The sequence below is a fragment of the Podarcis liolepis genome, assembly GCF_965112155.1.
Source record: "Podarcis liolepis genome assembly, chromosome: 4".
Lineage (NCBI taxonomy): Eukaryota > Metazoa > Chordata > Lepidosauria > Squamata > Lacertidae > Podarcis > Podarcis liolepis.
Window position 1 is genome coordinate 53432060 of NC_139558.1, and position 21699 is coordinate 53453758.

Sequence of the window (21699 nt, forward strand, 5' to 3'; positions counted from 1 at the left end):
TTCTTTGTAGTCTCTGCAGTCTCACCTTTCTGTTCTCCGCATGTGTAGATTAATATTTGGAACTTCTGGAGCAAGCTGGTAACATTCTGGCATGAAAGACTTATCTGCACTGCCGTAGCACACACCTAAGAACTTCACCTTCTTGATCAATTCCTTTGTGACTGCTGCAGTAGCGATTACAGGAACGGTAGAAAGGTAGGCACTTCTTTCCTTCTACCTCAGAACTTTGTTCCGCTTCTTTTTTTGCCTTGCCAGATACTTCTTCACCTACCCACAAGCAAACTTTGGACTGTCAAATGTTTGTACTGTTGCAGAGATGCACTGCACAGTCTTGTAAAACTAAAGACTGCCATTCTAGCATTTTCAAGGAAAAAGTAAACTTGATCTTTTGTTTGGAAGTCCTTTTGGTGTTAAATCCATCTGCAGCAATAGCATTTGGACCAACCTGAATGTTGCAAAATGGTAAGCAAGCCTTCATGATGGTTGTTAAACAAACGGAAATGGAGACGAGGGGGAAAACTTGTTTGATGTTGAGGTTGTGGAGTCTGCAGTCTTAACATAGACTGTGGAAGGGGTTAGCAAACTTAAATAGATAAGGCTGTACTAGGTACTATGCATGTTAAGTTGTGTCTAGGACTGCTGGGACAAAGAAACGTACAGTGGTTGAATCCCATTTCTGAAAATATAGTCCAGTTGTTACCTTTCTCCATCATTAGATTCAACAGATACTTTGGTAAGGTGGAAAGCAGATATACTGAGAAACTAGGCAATTTTTGAACATCAAAGCAGCAGCAGTAGAGATGATTGGATCCCTTTCTGACCTCGAAGCATGGGTACCCCCAACAAAAATTTAAAATTTGGCTCTGTAATTTGGAACTAATGTGATTTGATTGGTTTGTTAATAGAAATTATTTTTTTTAAAAAAAAAGAGAAACTAGGCAATTTTTATATTAACTATAAAGCCGGAGATTATTTTTAAGTGGTGCACTCAGATAAACAAAGAAGTCAATGCAAAGCAAATTGACTACTATTAGTAGTTGGAGAGAAAGACCTATAACAAAGCCCCTTCTTCCAAGTGATAGAAGCGAATCTTTCTCTAGTTTTAGGATTCCACTCCTGAATAGGGTATTCTAAAGGTAAAGGATCCCTGACAGTTAAGTCCAGTCACGAACGACTCTGGGGTTGCGGAGCTCATCTCGCTTTATTGGTTGAGGGATCCAGCGTACAGCTTCCGGGTCATGTGGCCAGCTTGCTCACTATTTTGAGATTTTGGCTAGTCCTAAAGGTATTGCCTAACTCATTTTTTTTTTTCTCACGGACCAACATGGCTTCATTTTTTATACTTAATACAACTTCATTCCATCATAGCTTGAGTTGAGGATGGGAATAAGTGCGGTAGGGGGAGCATTTAATTAAGTATCAATAGAATTACATTCAAAAGTTCTGAATAAGCCCTAACATTCTGTCTGCTTCTAGAACTGCTATGCAGTGAGGAAAACAAATGATGTATTGCATTTCATTGAATTACCTAAATTGGTCAGTGTAATATTAAAATACAATAAGCATTAAACGTATTTTATAAATACACATTATTTGTACTGTACTTCTAAAACCAAGCAAATAATAGAAGTCCATTATTCCTTTGTCTACAGTATTTTATTTAACATAGTCTTACGTAATAAATAAGCAAAAGCTTTACAATTTAAGGGAGTAGATATATAATCCTAAGCAACAGTAGGATGTGTATGTATTTCTTTTTCCACATACTTTTGTCAAATAATTTATTTTTGCATCATAAAAAAGCAAAATCTAATGTTCCAGTAGAGGAACAAACAGAAGAGTTTTCTCTCAAGAAACTAGCTCAAAAAACTGTATCGTGATTTTGGACAAGTAAAATTATAGTAGGAATTTTATTAATGCATTCAATGCTGTCCTTTACTTATGAATGTGAAGTTCAAATCCTAAACCTATTTACTAGTGAGCAAACCCCACTAAACATAGCTAGACTCACTTTCTGAGTAAACATGCATAGGATTATGCATCTTAAAATTATTCACTGGTTTGTTGCTGCAAAGTTGAGCTTTTTAACCAAAGTAGATTGATGTGCGGGAAATCTACACAATTGTACTCAGCAGAGCAGTTTGTACTAGGTGTGTGTGTCATTTCTACTCATAAGATACAAAACTGAGGGTTACATTTCCCAACTCCATTTTTTACCATTTCTTACAAAGTGTATAGAACCCTGCAAAGTACAGTGATAGGCTTTTTTTCTGGGGGGACACAGGGGTACACATACCCCTAAACATTTTGTGAATCTTTGTACTTTTCTTCATTTACTGTATTTATTTTCCACAATTTGAAATATAAAATGGTGATTTTCTTGAGTCAAAATGGGAGTACCCCTAAACATTTTTTTAGAAAAAAAGCACTGGTGATAGGTAATTATAGTTCATTAATTATAGTTCATAATCAAGAAGAGAAATGGCAAAGTAAAAAAGTGGGTGTCCCACTCTCTGTACTTCCATTGCATGTAAATGATACATCCAGTTTTCAAGCACTATTCAGAAGTTTTATCCATCGTGAGAGGGAAGGGCTGCATATGACAGCCTCACCCCTCATGACTGGGAAGGTCTGCAGAGGGACTGTAAGTACATTGAGCTGAAAAGGGTTCCAATTCTTAGGAAGCCTGATTGCAGGGAGCACTGTAAGCTCATAAACAAAAATGTGCTTGCAAGTCCTCTTCAGGTCTTCCCAGGAAGATCAGAAGCGAAGGGCCAGAGCAGGCATGTGCATCCTTGAGTCCTCTCTGTGGATAGGACTTCAAAATGCCTAAGGTAATTTATACATTGTGATAGTGGCAGGTTGTTAATTATTTGAAACTGCTTATCGTCAACAGCATTACCTAAATGACACCGGGCAATTGAACAGTTTAAAAAGTGTACTTTTCAGAAATATTTTCTTTCTTACAAAGTGAAAGAGGCTTAGCATATATACAGTCACTCTGAAGAAAATAAAGTATGCTACACTGCAGTTGTGTATCAGATTTCTTTTTATGAGTTAGCTAATTGCCTGTATCTCACTGGGGAATACATTTTTTCACGTAGCAAAATAAACAAATGTTATTTGGCATAAATGTATTCTTTCAGGATTACATCTGCATGAACACTTTGAAAGACTGTAAACAAACTTGCATCTGGCAATAGAATTGTGTAATGACATCATGATAAGATCATTCACAAAAGCTCCTTTCTGTGAAGACAAGCTAAGGGTGCTGCTGCTGTTTTCAGCAATATCAATTACATCAGAAAAGGTATCAACGTTCACAGAATTTACCTTGGGCATCTGGGAGGATATTTTTGTTTGGCTGTTAGGGGGGAAAGTTCACTTCCATCCTGTTAAGTACATTAGTCCAATTTAACTATAAAATTAAGTCTCTGGCAAGTTTGTTGCCCAGATAATTTATGCATGTTCTTAACACTTAGAAGACACACCACCAAGCAGCAGTTTTTTGTAGTCAATGTATTGAAATATGTTCTACAACAATTAGCACTGTGCAAAGGATGTGTCAGACACCTCTTAGTGCAGTGTGGTGAATATTACAAAGATGAGGCTAGAGCCCAAACTGTAAATGTGAAGTTCCCTTTATCTTAAAAACCTTTCAAAATAATGCAGTTTTGAGCCTTCCAATTCATAAAATACTCTAAGCATTTCTCCAAATGTAACTATGACCAAAGAATGGTAGCCAGTTCACCTGGAAGCACACACTTTTTTCTCAGCCTGAAAGATCAAGCACAAGAGGGAATGAACAAGGCCATTCATTCAAACAAACAAACATGTGCAAGAAAGAAGGATGACCCAGTACCCCATAAAGCACTAGAGATGAAACATATTATGGTGAACAATGGGCTGAAGGCAAGGTGCCTAGCACCTATGGGAGAAGCGTATTTTTACACTTTGGGAACTATTGGCTTCAACTCAAGGCACAGGTTAAGTCTGAATTCTAATGTACACTGCTTTGGCACTACTTAAAAATGTGCATGCTCACAATGGTTAACTTTAATTAGGGCAATACTGAGCACAACCGATCACTTTTTAAAAGCTTATTTCCTTACAGTAACAAATAGCCTTATAAAATTAGACAAGGAAATGGATTGTATTGCTGCGTCTAAATGCAGAAAAATAGTTTAAGAAAATGTCATTACCTTTCAACTTAGTTGAGATTTGAAAAGGTGCAATCAAAGCTGTTTCCATATTGCACAAGTTAAATTATATATTATTTCTTGGAGAAATATTCTTAAATTGGTTCTGTCTATACTCAAAACAACGGAAAAAAATTAATTTGATTCCTGGGGGCACAGTTGTTCTTCCATGCTTCTAATGAAAACTTCACTTGTCTGAAGGACATTTTAGAAGTTTTTGATGTAGCTCAGAGTTCAGCAAAGCTAAGAAAAACTAGTCAAATTAAAATATACATCTGACTCCAGTGTTAATGTTCTTTAATGCCAACCATTTTTATACATAAGCTTTTTACATATTAGGGTGCCTTCTGTTCTGTGATAGAGTAAGATGATAAATGGTTTATTAGTTATGTTGAAATGACAACCACATTCTAGTAACTCCTAGTGTGCAAAACAACCTTCACGTGTATACACACCCACCACATGTACACAAAAGCTTCCCCCATTTAACTGGATAGCATGAACAACTTTGCATGTGTATCCTTTTGTGCTATTGCTTATGATTTTATTAAAGCACCCACAGAAAACTGGAACACAGGAGAGCTATATATTTATCGTATTAAATCTTTGCAGGTACTTGGGTTGCCTCACCTTCCAGATTAAACATTACAAAGCCAAAGATGAATATACTACGTGCTCTACGAAAAATGCAAAATAAAATGTAAGTGCCTGAGAATTCTCATCTAATCATTAGTGCAGTTGGTGAATGTATTTTATCATATCTTAACCATAAAAGTTGCTAAAACTGGCTGGGCTAAAAACGTAAGCCCACCAAACAGAAAAGATTTGAAGTCTCGTTGACAGAGCAAAATGAAGAGAATGCAACTTCACTCCTCTTTGGCTGGCAACAAATACAGTTTTGGATATATTCTAAATGGAAAGTGTATTTGAAACAGTGAAAACCTTTGTTTTTCGTTTTCAAATAGACGATTTGATTTTCCCCCCTCTACAATGTAACAATCACCAGCTCTTTGGTAGTAATCTCCAAGCTTATTGGGCAAGTAGATTTTCATTTTCTAAAGATGCATAGTAGCCATGCAGCCTGGCAATTCTATACTGCCTTGAGTAATATATATCCAAGCCACATGAATTTTTAAAAAAATGGTTTAATTTCAGGGATTGAAATCCTAAATGCATGTCCCCAAGGTAATGCATTGGACGGCAGTTAAACATAGACTATCACAAATAACTGGTAATTACTGTCTCATACCAGACTGTCTGTTTGTTAAGTGATCTATAACTTTCAAATAATTGAGGGATTGTATTTTTTAAGAAAACAAAGTCACTCTATGTATCAGCACATAAACTCTTATAATTTAACTTATATACTGTAAAAATAACAAAAATATGATCTGTTACATGGCTTCTTACTAGCAGAGTCAACTGCAGAGATTAATCTGGAACAACAAAGCACTGAAGCTACCGGTAATTTTCCCCCCTTGACCTTAAAGGTACTGTTACACATGGCTTGCCAAGAATGCATGCAAGTTTGTCCCACTGATTTTAAACCATGCTCACTAAGTGCAACCATGTATCCTCATGCTTTAGGGGAACTATTCCAGTTTATTTATTTATTTTATAAACCACAGCTTTCTATTACTGTCACCTTCCATTGGCTATTATTACAGATGTTCCAATATAATGGGGAAGTGCAGGCTCCTTGTGAGCCTCAGGGGAAGAGGCTGATGAAGGACTTTGGTTTTTGTAAAACATATTTACTTCCTCAGAACTGTGTCCATAATTCTCTGCTACATGTCCTGTGGCAGTACACGAAGAAGTTTGAAATGTACCATGTTTGGCTAAAACCCGGTGGTAGTTGAGAAGTACAAATGGAACTTGCCCTGCATGCCTAACATCCACAGTGTGATCGTTTTCAGAGTCATGATCAAACTTTCCGGTCATTCTGTCATCAGGTTCCAGCTCACCTAGATTTGCAGCATGATGGGCAATGTGCTCAAATTTTGGTTCTTTCATACAAATTCTTCTTGTTTGTTCATATACTGTCGGAACTGGGAGAAGGTGATTTAATTGTCCAATAGATTTAGTTTGGAAACATTCAGATTTTGACAAAAAAGAGTTGGCTAAGGAGTTCGAAAAGGGCTTTTCACTTAAGTTGTTTTTTTCTTGTACACCTCTATTGAAAACTAGCTTATTTTCTTCTTTAATAAGATGATGATGTGCTGGATATATTCGGCTTTCCATTTTGTTACTGTGCTTTATAATGGTGGAATCATAGCTCTCTTCTTTATATCTGCTATTTGCTGCTAGGGTGGCACAGCTTGCAAAGCTGTCAGATGTACTGTCTTGGCTATATCTTCTGTTTGGTAGTGGCACTTTGAAAGAAAGAAAAATAAAGTTATTTAATGAAAGCAGTTCAAGCAACAAAGTGTAGTTTGAACATACAGTAAAGTCTATTTAGATTGGGGACATTCGTTTAATGCTGTTTTTGAGTTTGCTTTAAAGCCTTTGTGCAAATTAGCAAGTAGCTGCATTCCAAATAGAATCAGGAGGGAGGGAGGAATAACTTCTCCATTCCTTCTCCATGCCAAATTGCAAGATGGGAGTTAAAGCAGGTTTTTAGAAACTCTAAATTATAGCTAATTACCTTCTGAGACAACTGGAGCATTATTGGAACTATTTAAAAATGTAATTTTTGTAAACAATTTTGAGTTTTATTTTTTCACTTTGGATACATACCTTCATAAACGGGCAACATAATCAGATGTAATACATGAAAATGCTTTCCATTTGATTTATTAGGCTTGTTTGTGCTACTTGTGGAACACTCCAAAATATGCTCCCTAAAGAAAAGTTGCTATTGTGATCAGTATTGTACCCACAAAAACTCTTTCTTTTCAGATCTGATTATCTGACAAAACAACAATATTGTGAGGACAATGTGGTCCAGTTGTCTGCCCTGATGTAGCCCCATGAACTCTAGTGTGAGGTCTACAATATATAGGATTGTCAGTAAGCTTGTAGTAGCAGGGCTACACAATCAAAAGTGTGTTGTATGAATACACCCTAAGAAAATCTAGGAGACCTAAGAAAACTGAATTTAGGCTTCTTGTTAAATTCTTTGCAACAGAATTGGGGTAATTTTAGTTATCAATCAGATTTGCATCTTAACTATTATTATTGCATTATGTTCAGAAAGAAATATGAACGATTCAGGAGCAAAATTAAAGTGTAAATGTAAGTTGCAACTATTTTCAGCCCTTTCCTTAACAACTCATCAGCCTCTTTTTGTTAAGGGTTTAAAATAGCTTTACCCACTACACACGTTTAATATTTGAAAAATATTTAACATGTATGAATTTTTCCTGGGTATAATAGAGCTTCAGATTTGTTCATTTAATACACACCTTCATAACTCTGTAAGAGATTATGGCGTACACTGCTTGCTGACTGATCAGAAGGACTTTTCGATGGTGACTGACTGCCTCCTGGAACAAGAGAATTGGCATAGTGCCACTGGCACTCTCCACTTGTCTGCAAAGTACTTAAGAAAAATCGAGCTACTTCGCAAGGTGTTCCTTGAGATTGCCCAAATTTAGAAGGCAGCATTTGTTTTTTGCTACTGAATACATGAGGGTCTACAGGGAAGTGTCCATAATGGTAAGAGAAAGGTAAGCTGTACGATGGGGTGTATAAAAGTTCGCTGTTTTCTGAATGGAAGGCTTGTTCTTGGATGGTGGCAGAATTTGCTGTGGAGTTGGATCTCCAGCTTCCAACCTGGCCACATTCCAATTTGTCTGTCTGGAAGGAGCTGTATTGCTGAAAAAGCAAATAAAAAGAAAGAAAAGTGTTTAATAGCTGACTCTGAAATCTGTCAGTATAACAGACTAACAGAGTGCACTGCAGCCAAGTACCACCTTGAACTGCAGTCACACTAGTTCATATAAACTAAGAGAAGTTGGCAGCACTTAATTTCTAAAGAGAGGAACTGGAGCGCAAGCCTTTCTGGCATTTTTCTGGAAGCTCTGCTCCTTAATCCTATGTGTGATGGACAAGCTATAGCTTCAGTGGTGAGGGAGGGAGGCATTCTGCACATGTTTGGAAACACTTTAAAATGATTTCACATATTCTGTTTAGCTGGCAAGATTTCTGAGGGCCACAAAGAGGTCTGGGGGACCTGATGTCGTACCCCCCTGCACTGAGGTGGGAACATCTGCTTCCCATTGGCTTGTTCTTGATCTGACACACTTATGTTGCTTTGGATTGAAAGCTCAAGGTCACCCCTACCTCCGTATTTCAAATCAGGCTGTCCAATTTCTTATTTGCTTTTTTCCAAGTGCCTACAAGTTTATCCACTCAAACATTTGCCTGCCCCTTTTTTCCATCTTACACTTAGAAAATTGCTCAGAAAGAGGTGAGAGCTAGCTTTGACATGAGGGTCAGCTAACCAGCAATGTGAGCAGCCTTGCTCCAAGGGAAGTTTCCTAATGACTGGCACAAAGGCTTTGCACAGCACTGCTGGGAATGCTCTTCTGTCAGTCATTTTAAACATTCCCTAAAAGCAAGACTTTGCACATTGCTGGTATGGTGGTCCTCAAGGCAAAGATGGCTTCTGCTCCAAATCCAATCAGGAAAAGAAGACTGCAAGTCTCTCCGAAATGCAGTATCCAAATTATATACTCCCAAACTAGGGAGGAAACTACACCAGTCCTGAAGCTGGCAGATCTTTGGATGGACAGTTCAACCTTATTTTATTCTTTGTCCCTGCACTCTACCTTAGTCTTGTTCTTGTATCTATTGTTAACACTCACCCTGAGCACCTTTCTGGACCTGGTCATGTATTATCTCCTTTCTGGCCATTTTGTACGATCTTGGTGGCTTTCCAAGCAAACTGTTGCATCTGTCAAAAGGGTGAATGCTGCTGTACAACTAGCTGTTGCACCACTGTAGTTCCCTGAATTGGTTGAAATAATTCAACCACAAGTGATGCTGTATTGCTGCAACAGTTCATATTCTTGATCCTCTAAACTTGCAGTACTCAGTACCCCAAGCAGCAATTTGTAGGATCAGGCTATTAAAAGGAACAGAATTTATGATATTTTGAATTGCAGGAAATTCCAGTGACTATTCACAGCTACTGTTGCAGATAGGTTGCCACACACTTTTAGCATGAAATGTTGATAGAGGGGAAAACTACTACCTGTTGTGGATATGGCGTTGTTCTGAGTTTTGTCTTCATTTTATTACTTCTAGGTTTTGTTGCTTTTCTTGTTTCTTGTGAGGTAGACGCTGAGTTTCTGCATGGAAACTGTGATTTAGAAATGGTGACCTGGTCCAATGATAATGGGAGTTCCTTATATTCTATATCTCTGAAAAAACAACAACAGCATTGCAACAGAGGAATGGTCCATTTGCATCTTTCTCCTCACTTAGGTGCCCCCAAGCATTTAAATTGGGGCGGGGGGAGAACCTCAGGCCTAAGGTGCCAATGTGATCCTTTGGGCCTCTCTAGCTGGCCCTTGGGACTCTGCAAGCCATGCATCACCCAACGCTCCTTGAGTGCTCTTGCCTGGCTGTACTGTTTCCTTAAACTATGATAATATCTCTCAGATGCCTAGACGGAGACTGTGCGTGTATACACACGTGTACAGCAGGCTGCATTCCAGGTAAAAATCACACCCATTGCTCTATCTACTTTTGCCTCCAGCCTTGCCCCTGCTGGCACATAACCCCTGTATGTTTCCCTCACACTGAAAAAAGGTTCTCCAACCCTGGCATAAAGAAAGCTTCAAAAAATAATACCAGACATGCCACAGTCACTGGACTATTAAAACTGAATCTTTAATGCACTAAGAAATGATAGGAAGGGGTTGGTAGCGGTGAAGCTAGGTTAGGAGTTCAATTCAGGACACCTGAACTCCAGACACTGCCAGAGAGGAGTAACTGGGCCACCTCTCATACTTTCAAAGCTTTCATTCAACTGCCTCTATAATACTGTGTATGTAAGCAGTTATTTGATATACACTCTCAACCTGTCATTTGTTCATAGTTGTGCAGCTGGAACCCATAAATAGTTAATAATATATTTGAAAAATGGCTGCCCTTCTCCATCCTAAAGTAATAGTCTGCTTCCGTGTCATAAGAATGGTTATCTCCTTAGGTTGTTTTTTGTTTAATTTTCTGGAGTTTGTTTGTTTTTTGTCATCAGCTGATCTGCACCTGCATTTTCTCTAAAAGAGCTGCATTTATCCCAATGCCATTTTAGTTCATTAATATGTCACAGTGTAGGATTAGAGCAGGACCAGCCCTACCATTAGGCAGAGCAAGGTGGACATCTCAGGTGGCAGATGCTGGAGTGCAGGGGGGCAGTAGCAGCATCGCCCCCTGATCCCTACCCCAGCTGTGCCTCTCTGATGCAGAATAGAATTATGTGTGTGCAATGCAGCCTAAGGTAGACTACTCCCTTGATGTGCAGCGAAAGATGCTGTACAATTGCCAGTGTTGAAATAAGATTTAGCTTCTAGTTCAGGCAACCTCTGTACATGGAAAGGGATGTGCCCTCTTCTACCTTGTGTCAGGCAGCAAAACATCCGTGGCCCTGGTAGACAGACTTCAAGAAAGGTTTTCAATAATGTCATTTTATGTTATTTGAAATGTAGTCATTCTTTTAGTTTTAGATTGGTTGTCTAGAACACAGTCTTCAGCTGTGAGATTGAAGCCCAGAAGTGAGTTGGCCATACCAAAATACTCCCCCCCCCCCCAGGAAATGATGTCTACCTTACTAAAACCTGATAGAGTATTATAAAGCACAACAAATATATATATATCGGTGATCAACATTTTAAAGTAACAAAGTGGAAATCAGGATGGAAGAATCAGATAAAGTTATCAACATGAGACACTGAATAAAATGAATGTGGTATACAATGGTAGGAAATATGGACTTACGTTAGGACATAATTAACACTCACTATGCAGTGAGGTCGTGATGAGCGGCTGTTGTGTACAATCGTGGCATAGCTCTGGACCCAAACCCAGCCACTGTTCTTTGACAGCAACCGATAGTACTTGGTTGTGACTTGTCCTTTCACCAACACTATAAAACATAACATGAAAGGAATTTAATTATACTCATACTCTGCCTTTCCTCCATGAAACTTGAGGTGGCATATTTAAGGCTCCCAGGTGACCTTCTATTCAGACATTGACCCAGACCTGCTTGGCTTAAGAAAGTTTGTTACATCATTGATTTTCAGGCCATACCATTCTACTTTGGTTTATTTGTTTTTTAAAAAGAGCATTTTACCCTTATAATTGAAGTTTCAAGCAAAGGCAATATTTCGGTTATTGCGACTGAATGCTCTCTTAATACAGGTCTTATCTAATACAAAATCCAATAAATAAAACACAATCCTAGATACGTCTGCTCAGAAGTCCCACTAAACGTGTATAGGATTGCAGGCTAAAAACTCATTTGAGCCTTTGTTTGTGCTTTCTTGTACTCCTGGACTCTTGCCTAATTAAAAGTTTATCCGATTCTCTTATAGCTGTAATACAAAATCTCAAACCAAAACGTGTTCTGCCTTCTGCCTTCTTGTATATCCTTTTCTTAACATCCCATATTGACTGTAGATTTAAGAATGAAGTGATATGGAGAAAGAACAATTTGGACTATACTTTCTCAGTGGCTGCTTTCTGACAATCATATCTTGGCTTAATAAGCTGAGGTATGAATGAGCCTCATACACCTGTATGTCGCTACTCTGCTCCTCTCTTTGTGCAAGACAGGAAATTTGCAGTTAACTATAGCTTCCTGTTACAACTGAAGCAGGAAACTATGGTTAATGGCTTCCAAACAAGCCAGGCTATTTAACTTTAAAGCATGACTTTATATTTTAGCAGCTTATTGAAAAATAGTGGTTGCTCGCGATCCTGCAACCACTTCCATGAGCAGAGAAACGGGGCGCCACAGTTTTGGGAACAAGCAGAAGTCCTGCTCAATACACGGAACTAGTTGTACAGTTGTCTAGCTTTAACCTAGAGTTCTTTCCTCAAAGACCACTTCCCAAGCTTCCTGATGCATGTATTTTTTCAGAAAATTAAAACTTCTCTATTAAGTTGATATGCATGCCCTGAAGAGAATTTGGATTCTCTTACTATAGATTAGTTCAGCTAAGATAGCCGGTGCCTGAAGGTTCTTTACATTTATTACTCTAAGCCAAACAACATACCCAATTTCCATTATAAATGTTACTTCCTTCCACAGCAGCCATTTGCTCCCAAAGGTGCTGTAAACAGTTGTGAGAGGACAATATTTGGTGGGAAATCAATGCAGAGCTCCAAAACGCTGCTTTAACTTCAAAATAAAAGTTCTCAGGCTTGTCTAAAAAGTGTGAATTATTTGTTGTTGCTATTTATTAAATTTATCCAGGCAGCCTTTGAACACGTGAATTCTGTCACTACTGCACTGTCAGAATACCAAAGAAATTCATTATGATTAAAAAGGAGTTGCCTAATCTGTAATACACATGAAATCCAGAGAATTGTGCACAAATATAATTCCTACCCTAGTCATCCTGATAGCTTGGCATGTTGCTAATGAAGTTCTTTAGGAAATCTACTAGTATTGGTGCAACAGCTGTAACAAACTGTCAGTCACTTCATCTTCTTCCAGCACTAGCTCACATTTTCTTAACTTGAAGAATATGGATATGAATTATCTCTGATTCATCAATTTACTTTGCCTTCAAAATTTCTTCCAGCAGCTTCACATATTAAAAAGTTATGCCAATGAATTAATATGAAACCCAGGTGTAGACAATACATTACCATTTTACATGTGAGTTTTTTACTAGGAAAGCTGTGCCTAGTCATAGTTTCCCAGCACTTATACTGTGAATAACTCACATCAACATCATTACAAAATTATTTTACTTGTTTTCCATTACTTACAAAGATGGTGAGCATATCGTAAATGAAATACATCACATCCATGCACATGGTGGTAGAGAGTTTTCTCTATCAGGTCCTGTGGCTCATATCCAGTTAATTCAGTCACTCTAAAAGAAAGAAATATAGCTAATAAGCAGCATCCTTAAATATTTTACAGCAATAAACAATTGCTCTCCTTTTCCAGAAATCAAGTTTCCCGAAACCTTCAGAATTACAGTAAGCCCACAATTTATGCACATTTAAGTTGTGCGCATTCAGTTTTACATGCTTGGCAAAAAGCAGTTTTAAAAAATCAAAAGGGGCAGAAAGGGGGTAGACATCTGAGAAAAAAGACTCTGGCAATCCCAGCTGCTATTGAACCCAATGTGTTTTGACTATACACAATTTTGGCTTAAGAAGCAATCCCTGGAATGTAACCCCCACATACGTTGCAGGCTTACAGTATACATTTGTTTTTAACGTTATTAGCTTCATAGAGTACAACATCTCAACAATATATTTAAAATACCTATATGCATTTCAGTATAAAGGATTATGCTGAAATATATCAAGCATTACATAGCACCAATCTATTATAGGGGAATGCTATAATAACAATTCTCACTTTTAAGCAGAAACATCTTAGGTGGCTGTTCCATTTTGTAAGATAATGGGTAGGTATGGTGTTGACTGGTTAATGGGACAGAGGATGAATATTTGCTCACATTCAGAATTGCCAAAGGATACAACTAGCAGTACTGCAGGATAAGATATATCGCACAGATGAAATGAATTGTGGGGCCTCCTACGGGGACTCTGGGACAATATTACAGACAAAAAGGGTACATAAGTGCTAGCTTCCTACTAGAGCAGCTGCTGGATACTATTAAGTCTCATTCCTGGTCCAAATGTGGCAGTTGTTATTTCTTTGGGATGCATTAAATTTATGACTTGGCCCTCCAGCTGTTTTGGGACTACAACTCCCATCATCCCTAGCTAACAGGACCAGTGGTCTGGCCATGCCTGGTCTAAATGCTTTATTGCTATCTGTTTGCCTGAGTAGGGAGGGCGGGGGATACATTCTAAGTGTGCTCAATAGTATGTATTGACAATGTGGTAGTCGGTTATTCAAACAAATTTATTACTGTCTTGTGAGCTTCCTTCTGTGCTTAGAGAGCTACTCAAGAAAAGAGTAAGCAAAGATCATTTTCTTTACTGCTGGCAAACCCACAAGTGACATTTACCTTTTGCCAAGATTAATGAATATAACAGGAGTGATTAATCTGTAGGGCCTGTAATCAGTTTATAAATATAAGAGAGCATAAAAGAAATTAGATACTTGTCTTAGGAGAAGGAATAACAGATAGCAGTGTCCCTTAAGAGGGACGAAAAGAACATTTAAGTTAGATATTACAGAATAACAGGACAATGAATACTGCAACACAAATAACTTGGGTACAGAAAAAATACTAAGGCCCTACCACTGAGGATAAAAGGATAAAATATGCCTTCTGCAGCACCTGTACGATGTGAAAGTGTGATCATTTCACTGTCTGGACACAAGATTTGCACAGTTACAGCCTTCACTGCAATATAACTCATGTGATAAGCTATTATTATTACTACAGGTCCTCTCAGCAGGAATCTCATGATGTAGCCATAGGGCAAAGCTATCTTGTCTTAACTGGTCTTTAAAGATACTGTACTTTTCCGTGTATAACACGCCCCCTATTATGGGGGGCTGAAAATTAAGAAAAGGGGCGATTTGGGGGGGAGGATTGCCCAGAATTGTTGAGCTTAGGGGGGGCAGAGTTGTTGAGCATTTTGGGGGGGGGGGGAAATGCCAAAAAATCGCTCACCCACCAGACCAACAATGCCGCTCGCACACATCGCCAAATCAACCAATCCTCTGTCCCAATGCCGAAAAAAGCAGCACATCGGCTGCCCAATTGCCACAGTGACAGCCAATCAACACCAGCCCTTGCCGCAGCCACCAATAACAATCTCCAACTAGCAGCAACCAATCTGATATCCCCACAATGCACACTACCCTTGTATAAAACGACCCCTAATTTTGAGTAAAAATACATAGTCTTATACACAGAAAAGTACGGTAATCCAGATTTATCTAGGCATCAGAATGCTAAACCCATCCACATTGTCCATCTTGTTTGTCACCCAAGTCTTTGATTATCAATAGATATCAGAGAAGGTGCTATTATTACTTAGAACAATGATACTACAGTGGTGCCTCGCAAGACGAAATTAATCCGTTCCGTGAGTCTCTTCGTCTAGCGGTTTTTTCGTCTTGCGAAGCAACCCTATTAGCGGCTTAGCGGATTAGCGCTATTAGCGGTTTAGCGGCTATTAAAGGCTTAGCGGCTATTAAAGGCTTAGCGGCTATTAAAGGATTAGCGGATTAGCGGCTAAAAGGCTATTAGCGGCTTAGAAAAAGGGGGGGAAGCGGGGGGGAAATTGGAACACTTGCAAGACGTTTTCGTCTTGCAAAGCAAGCCCATAGGGAAAATCGTCTTGCAAAGCAGCTCAAAAACGGAAAACCATTTCGTCTAATGGGTTTTCCGTCTTGCGAGGCATTCGTCTTGCGGGGCACCACTGTAAAGGGTTAGGGCAAGGCTTCCCCCTAACTGGTGCCCTGCAGATGTTTTGGACTTCATCATCAATGGCTGTGCTGTCTGATTACAGATAACAGCAAGAAAATGCTAATAAACTTTGTGACATTGATTTTTATCCTTTCCTTGGCGGGGGGAAAGCAATAGGGTATTCTACTCAAAAGCCTAAAATATAACTCTTTACAAAGGCATTATATAGAACTAATTTCCTGTTTGTAATGAACACAGAAGAGGAAATGAGTTAATACAGCAAATGAAATCAAGCACTGCTGAGAGTATTCATTTTCTTCTACCACTAAGGTCATGAGTTTGTTATTTTGTCTTGAAGTCAACAGATTTTTCATTTATCTCTCAGGTTCAATATCTGGAAAGTTTTGAAAGTAGGATATAGAAATTTAGTAGCGTGCTTTTAGCCTCCTTTTGAAAACTGAGAGAAACAAATACTCATATGTCCACACCCCTACCCTATTAACTTTTCAGTTCTTCTCTACATTGTAACCTCCAGCACTGCTCCACTTGTAGATAATTTTAAATTATTTCTCCACTAAGTGTCAAAATGTACTGCTTAGCTGAACACCAAAGGAAAGGTCACTTATAAATAACAATAGGAGAAATTGAATTCAGTTAGCTTTTAAAGCCAAATTAATCAAATTCACACTCATCTGAATTTTGCTGTGCAGTTCTCCAACCAAAGTTTACAAAAATGCATATATTAGAAAGATATGTGTATAAGAATGAATTATCTGTGAAAGCATACAGAAACACATTATATTAGTTAAAGTTGCTTTTAAAAATCTGTACATTAGTCAAAACTGCACACAAAAATACAGTGGTGCCCCGCAAGACGAATGCCTCGCAAGACGGAAAACTCGCTAGACGAAAGAGTTTTCCGTTTTGGAGGTGCTTCGCAAAACGAATTTCCTATGGGCTTGCTTCACAAGATGACAATGTCTTGCGAGTTTCTGCTGGTTTTTTTTCCTCCCCCCCCCTTTTCTAAGCCGCTAAGCATCTTATCAGCTGATCCGATCAGCAGATAAGCCGCTAAAAGCCGCTAATAGCGCTAATCCGCTAATCCGTCAATGGGCTTGCTTCGCAAGACAAAAAAACCGCTAGATGAAGAGAATCACAGAACAGATTCTTTTCGTCTTGCGAGGCACCACTGTATGTTTAGGAGGATAAATTTGCCTACTAAATTTGCACTAAAATGCTAAAGAATTTTCATGAGGATTAAAAATAAATAAATCACAAATTGCTGCAGAACTGAAGACTGGAAAAAAATGAGAAGCTTAAAGAATAAAAAATGACAGATCCTTTCATTCCAAGTTATGATTATCTGTAGCTCACATAGCACAGACATAATTCAGTGTCTTACCCCAGTACATGAGTCGACCAAAAAACTACTGGGTTAACAACTAGTATTCCCTTTTCACTTCACTTTAGATACAAGAGTTTAACTATATATTAGTAATATAAAATGCTGTCAAATACGAAACACCATTGCGTAGCAACTATGAGATATTTTCAAATATACCCATATCAAATATCAACAGATGTCATGAGCAATATTTCAGTTCGAGAAATATTTACAAAGTCAACTTCACAACCTACTGTTTCTGTCCAATATCCCTTTCCCTATTATTTTTAAATTTTGCTAAACTGGGAGCAAGACAAAACAAAACATCTCAGTAAAGACAAAGACAAACATGACCAAGAAACAGCAACACGGCTGCTGACAAAACAGCAAATGTTATTATTGTGAATTTATAGTAAGTTGCTGCTTAGACTGCTTTGACCATATTTATAATTAAATGGTCCATAAACAAACAAACCATTAGTGTGAATTAGTTTTATTTCTTTTTAACATGCAGTGGTTTAGGGCTGGGTGAGGTATGTTGTACACAGCAGGAACAGCAAAAGAAGACTCTCCTGTTCTTTTATTTCTGTGGAAATTCAGCATTTTAGCAGCAAAGGCCTATTTTGTATTAGTTAGGATTCAAGCCAATATTGACATTACATCTTACAAATGGCTATTTTCATAGAATCATAGAACTGTAGAATTGGAAAGTACCCAGAGGATCATCTAGTCCAACCCCCAGCATTCCCATATTATGGTATGCAAGCTATACAAACTGTGACCTTAGGAAGAAAAGATGGAGCAAATATAGTTTTGTGATAAAAGTACAAACTAAGAACTTCAGAGTCCTGGTATGAAGTTTTGCCAACGGCTTTCTATTTGAGCTGTGCCTCATTTGTCAACTTTGTCATGGAGCAACTTAGTACTTCTTCTATTCTCCATTTTGCATAATTAAATGAATGTCCAGTCTTCAAAAGACAACCTCAGTCTTCCAGTAATTTTGGTTAACTCAATTTCAACCATTACCGCTAGACGCTACCAAATAAAAGTATTTACTCCATGAGCAGTGGCTTGTCCTACAGTGATCCTTAAAGTGTCACTTTATCCTATGTTCATGTTAAAGGCGTAACACCTATAACATACAACAAAGCTTCATTTTCAAATGCTGTAACAATTCAAAGATAATATTGTTGCTACAGTTTTGTGTGGATTCTATTGTTCTCTTGCTGTTTTTTCAGCTTTATATTTTTCAGCTATCTTTTGCAAGTTGCCACAAGCATATGGGAAAATGGAACAGCCATTTTTTAAAAATAAATTTTTACTTACCTTGAATCTAGAAATATCAGTTTTAGATCTAGGCTTGCTCTGAACATAAACATGTTACTATGGAGTTTGATCTCAGTGATTGCACTCGGAGGTAATGATTGACCTACAGCAACCAGCCCCACAATTTGGTAACAGGTATCATACAAAGACATATCCAACATGTACTGACGTATCTTCAAATAGCCACTGCAGTGGATCACCTGGTATAATATGGGAGAAAAAAGGTACAGTTATGAAGGGGAAACGAATGACTAAGATGGCCTCTTGACAATACTGTTCACCTAAAATCTCCAGGATATTTTCTCTCTCTCTCTCTCTCTCTCTCTCTCTCTCTCTCTCTGTGTGTGTGTGTGTGTGTGTGTGTGTTTCCTGAGTAGTCTTTTTACAGGTGAATTGATAATTTTAAAGCAGAAGTCAACATATACCATGTATTGCATGCCAACACTATATGACAATTAAGCTGACTTTAAATTGCAAATATCTTGACTCAACATTCTCTAGATGCATTCAGAGTATCAAATTATTTTTGTGGCCCTCTGAATATTTATTATACATTATCTTATTATAACATAATGGTCAATGTGAAATATCCAGATAAAATTTGATTTCCTTTGCATAAACCTAATTAAACATGCATACACACAAATTTAAATTATACATTTGATCAACCTATGTTGAAATGCACACACAGAACACTGTTTAGTGTTTGTACTGAAGTCTTGCCATAAACAGTTATTGGCTTGGAAGGAGGGAGGCAGAGATGAGTGGTGACAGAAAGACTGACAGAAACTGAAAGACAGTAGGATTGTGTCCCATCCCCTGGGGTTGCCAACATGGAGTCCACAGGTCCTAGTAAATAATCTGCTCAAAAATCTGCAACGCATGAGAGTCTGTTTGCTCTTTCAGCTCAGCTCCTGTTTGCACTGGTTTGGCCTCTCCTACACTGACCACACTCTATTAAACATGCCCACATTTCACTTGAATGGACACACACCTATTCTGAACAAAGAGAGGTGCAAAGAACTTCTTTCTATGAGCAGTACGGCAGTTGCTGGGGTAGATGCCTTTTTCCACACTGATGTGACAGAGGGGACATGCACACACCATTTGGTAGTCCTGAGTCTTTTTCTGCTCTTTTAAATGTGGGCGAGTTATGCCACACACCCTAGAGCAGCCATTTTATGCCACCCACACCATGTTAGTCATTTTGTGGTTGGCTCTCATGGCATAATTCAGCACAAAAAGATGTGAGTGTGGAAGCACTGCACATGCAACTGGAGACATGCCTTTTTCAGAGTTTGTGATTGTGCAGACAGAGCCTATAGCCATACCATCAGTATATGAATAGGCTCGTTCACATGGCATGCTGAACCTTCATAGGAGTAGAAGCAATTCCATTCACTTCTCCACATGCATTCATGATTCATTATAATGTGTAGCCTATGCATATTTACTCAAAAGTACATTCAGTGAGTTTAGTGGTCTCAATAACATGCACATGCAGAGGCTTCCCACCTTCACCTCCTCACATTCACTCAAGGAGAGAAGAGGAGGAAGAACTGCTGTGCAATTTCCACCTTCAATCCATCTGATCCTCAGAGTTTTCAGTTATCCTTGCAAACAAGCCATTTGCTATTTGCTGTGGCAGAAGCTGCTTTCATAGAGGCTGCTGATGCAGCAAACAAATGACAGCCAAAACCGTTGCAGACTGGATTTGGGGTTGGCTTCTCCCGGGACATAGCATGAGGTAGCAAAGGAAAACACGCAACACTATGATTGTTTACTTGGGAATAAGCCCCAATGAATTCAGCAAAGCCTTCCTTTTGAGTAAACATGCACAGTATTAGGCTATAAGCTTTACTGCAAAGCATTTGCATGTCTGCACAAGAGGCTGTGGATCTGGAAGAAGGGAATGGAGAGGGGAGAGGGAGGGAGAGAGAGAGAGAGAGAAACGTGCATGGTGGATGTGCGGGGGAAACGGAGATTGCCCAACAGTCCAATTAGTCAAAGGAGAAGGTACAAAATACACTGGAGTTTACCTGCCTAAATAAGTTCTTTGTTTAATTTCCATATTGCCCCATAGAGAAGCATTGTGGGTGGTTCACAATAAGAAAGAGCTTTACAGAGCAAAACACCGTAGCAAGCTGTATGATACCAGGCCAGACCATTTGCCTATCTTGCCCAGTAACGTCTACCATGACAGACAGAAGTTACCATGGGTCTCTGGCAGAGGTCTTCCCCATCACTTGCTACCTAATCTTTTAACTGGAAATGCTATTGAGAGAACCTGTGACCTTCTGTACACAAAGCACTGAGCTATGATCCCTCCCCCAAAGCAAGACAAAATATCCAGTTTTAGATCTAACTCAGCTAATAGGCCCTTTGCAATAAAGGAAGGTTTTCCCTGGCCCCCTCAAAGGTAGTAAGAATAGTACAATACAAGCCTCCTTGGAAGCAAAGTTCAATCACTGGGGAGCCTATGGCAATAAATGCTATTAATCAGAGCTGTACTGAATCTTCACCTGTGAAGTTTTAAAAAAGAGTGGAGTGTTGCACATGCACTCATTGCTTATCTTTTTTGCATACTGTTCTTAGGTGCCTCTTTTCCCGATCTGCCACTTTAGTGCCTTTTTTAAAAATGGAATCCCAGACACATACAGCATGAGGATGTCAGAGAGACAGTCAACTTTGGCTTCATGGTCATGAAGCTATATCAGAATGATGTCTTCCTGACTGCATTTTGAATAGTCAAACATTTTTGCCATGTTTCACAAATCCACACATACCACCAAAAAAGAGTGAAGGCAAGTTTCATGATGGGGGGGGGGGATTATTACTGACTCCCTTCCATTTTGGCTCAGCCCTAGCATCAGTGTCACAGATATTACTGTATATTACTGTAAAATATGTGTTTGCTTTAAGGCAAGCTTCTATAATTAAAACCTGTTGCCCTGCAAAGATGGCAAAAATCTAAGCACTTTACCTTGTAACCACTACATGTTAGTCCTGCATTCCGTTTGGCCAAAACACACTTCATTCGCAGAAAAAAAGATCTCTCTATTTCATACTCTGAAAACAAAATACAAATGTTTCAAGACTCTTTACAATATTCCTTTTGCCATTTTAACATAGTTTTTAATATTAAACCTGTAGTGCATTTTTTTAGTTATGCTTACAAACATGAAGCATGAATATGAAAGTGATAATTAGAATGCTTGCTAAGCCATTATTTGTCACAGGCCTCATGATTTTAAGCATCCCT

At 38.6% G+C, this 21699-nt stretch overlaps 1 protein-coding gene and 1 long non-coding RNA gene across 4 annotated transcripts in view; one reads left to right on the top strand and one right to left on the bottom strand.

Moving 5' to 3' along the window:
* The first annotated feature begins 201 nt into the window (after positions 1-201).
* LOC310705601 lies at positions 202-5329 on the top strand. Its single transcript, XR_014525399.1, has 2 exons — positions 202-766; positions 939-5329. It is a non-coding gene; the product is annotated as an uncharacterized lncRNA (long non-coding RNA).
* Positions 4480-21699, bottom strand: part of SIM2 (SIM bHLH transcription factor 2) — a 51113-nt gene continuing 33893 nt past the window's right edge. For all 3 annotated transcript variants that reach the window (XM_083500188.1, XM_083500189.1, XM_083500190.1), the window contains 7 exons: positions 21421-21506; positions 18438-18637; positions 13149-13255; positions 11145-11292; positions 9397-9565; positions 7604-8015; positions 4480-6571 (listed from right to left, as the gene is read on the bottom strand). In XM_083500188.1, coding sequence (XP_083356314.1) covers positions 5841-6571; positions 7604-8015; positions 9397-9565; positions 11145-11292; positions 13149-13255; positions 18438-18637; positions 21421-21506 — 1853 coding nt within the window. In that variant the 3' untranslated portion in view covers positions 4480-5840. The remainder of the gene's footprint in view (positions 6572-7603; positions 8016-9396; positions 9566-11144; positions 11293-13148; positions 13256-18437; positions 18638-21420; positions 21507-21699) is intronic.